This window comes from Hippocampus comes, unplaced genomic scaffold (genome assembly GCF_001891065.2).
Source record: "Hippocampus comes isolate QL1 unplaced genomic scaffold, H_comes_QL1_v1.1 scaffold82, whole genome shotgun sequence".
In the NCBI taxonomy this organism is placed as follows: domain Eukaryota; kingdom Metazoa; phylum Chordata; class Actinopteri; order Syngnathiformes; family Syngnathidae; genus Hippocampus; species Hippocampus comes.
In genome coordinates, this window is record NW_017805135.1 from 4,810,024 (window position 1) to 4,813,104 (window position 3,081).

The 3,081-nt window shown below is 41.4% G+C and overlaps 1 protein-coding gene across 1 annotated transcript in view; it reads left to right on the plus strand.

Moving 5' to 3' along the window:
- Nucleotides 1-2,276, plus strand: part of LOC109513858 (unconventional myosin-Va-like) — a 14,731-nt gene extending 12,455 nt beyond the window's left edge. Inside the window, exon 2 of the mRNA XM_019866551.1 lies at nt 1,984-2,276. Within this exon, the coding sequence (XP_019722110.1) occupies nt 1,984-2,211 (228 nt within the window). The 3' untranslated portion in view covers nt 2,212-2,276. The remainder of the gene's footprint in view (nt 1-1,983) is intronic.
- Nucleotides 2,277-3,081: the final 805 nt, after the last annotated feature.

Sequence of the window (3,081 nt, forward strand, 5' to 3'; positions counted from 1 at the left end):
CATCCAGCAGATGGAGCTTTGCCAAAAGGAATACAATACAATACAACTTTATTTATATAGATCTTTCACAACCGCTGTAGCTATAACAAAGCGCTTTACTGAATATTTAAAATACTATGTCCAAGAAATCAGAATATTGATCCATATATAAGGCACATCGGATTATAAGGCGCACTGTCAGCTTTTGAGGAAATTGAATGCTTTTATGTGCGCCTTAGTGCAAAGATACGGTATATAAAAAAAATATTATGCATATCTCATTCCTTTTCGCCTTTTATAATGTCAAATACCACACAGATGCACACACTTGTGAAGATCTCAATGTGGCGCTGGTGGCGCTAGGTCAGTGGCATGCATGCAGTTTAATGTACGATTCAGAGTCTACCGCCATGTGACCGGCAGCATTCATTGCTGTTTTTTCATGCTCTGTGATCAGCTGATTACATCCAGGCTCGACTTCGAGTCTTTCTTTTTTTTTCTTAAAGTCAAGTTTGTGTGCATCTGTCTGTCTGTGTGGTAAAGAGACAATTGTGCAGCGCACACAATCCAAGCACTCAACTTGACATGACATTTGCCTTACCAGTGTTTTCCCACAAACGTCTGACTGTTTTCGGTTCTGCTTTGTCGAAGGCCAACATTGCTACTTCCATTTGGTCAAAACAACATTTCCTACAGAGATCGATTGATATTTGGACTACAGTAATCCCCTGCAATGCACAGGGGGTAAGGACAGAGCCCTACCGCAAATACCAAACAAGCCGAGTCACAATTATTGATGCTGTCCAGCCCCAAAGGGTTTATAATTGCCCATATCAATAGCTTAAAGCATACTATAAATCTGCCACAAACTCCAAATCAAAAAACATTTTAAGGTCATTTCAAACTCATCTTACTTTTATTGTATTCTTAAAATAAAGAAAATGTGAACAAACATCAGTGTTTCCCAAACTAAGGGACTTGCCCAAATAGTTTATTGCTCAACAAGCAAACACTTCATATCATAGCTATGTGATCTATCTAGCGGGCTAGCTATCTATCCAGCTATCTAGCTAGCTAGCTAGCTAGCTTGCTAGCTAGCTAGCTCTCTCTCTCTCTCTCTCTCTCCTCTCTCTCTCTCTCTCTCTCTCTCTCTCAGTAAACTTGGGGGAAACCCTGGCACATTTAGGAAAAGGAGGATACTCGAGAATCACTGTCACGGGAATAACAGGCTGGCAAGCGCTACCATGAGAGCATCTGACAGATGTTTGCTACAAATACGATCAAACGAGTCTCCCCCGCGAATGGAAGCCAATGCAGCAGTGGACATCTTGCAGTGGCCAACAGCGCAGACAGAATTTAATCAAATGCAATCAGTCAAATAACATAAAAATACAGTACAATCAACAAAAGCTAACTTTGGAGGACATTTGGGGATTTTCCCCCTCTGGCCATGTGATAACAAGCATTCCCACTCAATCTAGTTACATGCTATTAAGTGGCATGCTCGTTGCAGATGGTATCGCCAATGTAAGGGTGCAATCAGTTGTTATGGTCATTTTTCTTTTTGTGGTCTGATGATCCTGGTTGGGAAGTGGATGATATTGTGAAGTCATCAAACCCACGGTGTCCCCTGCGAGCCTACGTCGTGAGTTTTGAGCTCTGGTTTTGATTCACTTGATCAGCTGTAAATTCAGCACGCTACTGTCTTTCAAGAATAAAGACCAAGTTTGCATTTTTGTTTCACAATTTGAAACAGGTTAGTCGTGTCCTACTAATGTACGTAACGCTTTTTCATCCATATCCATGAACTATCAAGAGTTATCGAAAATTGTACCTATCCCATTTTTTGTTTTGCTGAAATTAGCCAATTTTTATGGGTCGGCTCTGTCCTTCTATTTGTAAAACGAGGTGGCGGGTGGCATTGCAGTGTGCAAACTGAGGTCTCCGCGTGTGTAAGCCCATCAACTGGCTTGATGTCAATTTTTTTTTTCTTGTCTTTCACAGTGTGCTCGGGTGTGGATCCCCGACATCGAAGAAGTGTGGAAGTCGGCCGAGCTGACCAAGGACTACAAAAATGGTGACGCCTCTCTGCAGCTCATGTTGGAGGATGGAAAGGTTCGTCGTGAATCGTCTTGCTGCTACCTCACTTCAGCCCATCTGTTCATCTTCGCACCGCTAAGACACATCAGAGTCTCATTAGCATTATTGGTTTTAGCTTGCAAAACAAATTAGGTTGACCAAGATGCACTTGGAGCAATTTAAATGTACAGCTGCAAAATTCATTCCTCAAAAGCACCACCAGCACTCTTGCGATTCAAGCCTTTATTTGTTTGACATGCAAAACACATCTGTTACGATAAAAATACATTGTTGCATTTAATAGTAAGCATCTCTGGTGAGATGTATTTTGATTTCATTTTTAAAGGTTTTTATCATGTCATTAAATAGCAGTTCTCTGCTGTTACTTTTTTTTTTTTTTTGGTATTGGACTGATGGTTTTCCTAATTGTGACGTCACACGTGTTGGCTTTATTTAGCCAAATCCCCATAGAAGGCCCAGGTTCCAAATGCAAGTCCTGCTGACATTTTCTGCTGTAAAATGTTTCAAAATCCAAACAAATCGCCTTCCAAGGTTCCACTGCACTCGTGCTCGCGCTGCAAAATAGTAGGCTTTGTCCTGTTAGGTTTGCGACATCTCTGTGCTGTAATTAGGCATTCACTGTCACTGCAAACTGTATTTACCGAGAACGAGAGACTAATATCTTGATGTGAATTTTCCAAAAAGCTGTTGCCACGAAGCAAAACATCACGCATTTCCCATGGCCCGATTAGACGTGCATCAGACGGCAGAATATGCTAAACTGCATTTTTCCAGATATTATGTTTGAAGATGAGACGTGCCAGCTAAAAAGCAATTAACAGCAGTGCCACTGTAAACGTATGCGTAAACAACAACATCGTTGAGCGGGGCGCTTTTAACCAAAGTCATGAGGAGCACATCCCATGACATATATCTGATAAGTTACACTTGTCTGTGCCAAATGCATTTGGAATCCATTCAGTAGGGGGGGGGGGGGGGGGGCTTTTTTTTTATTTTAAAAAA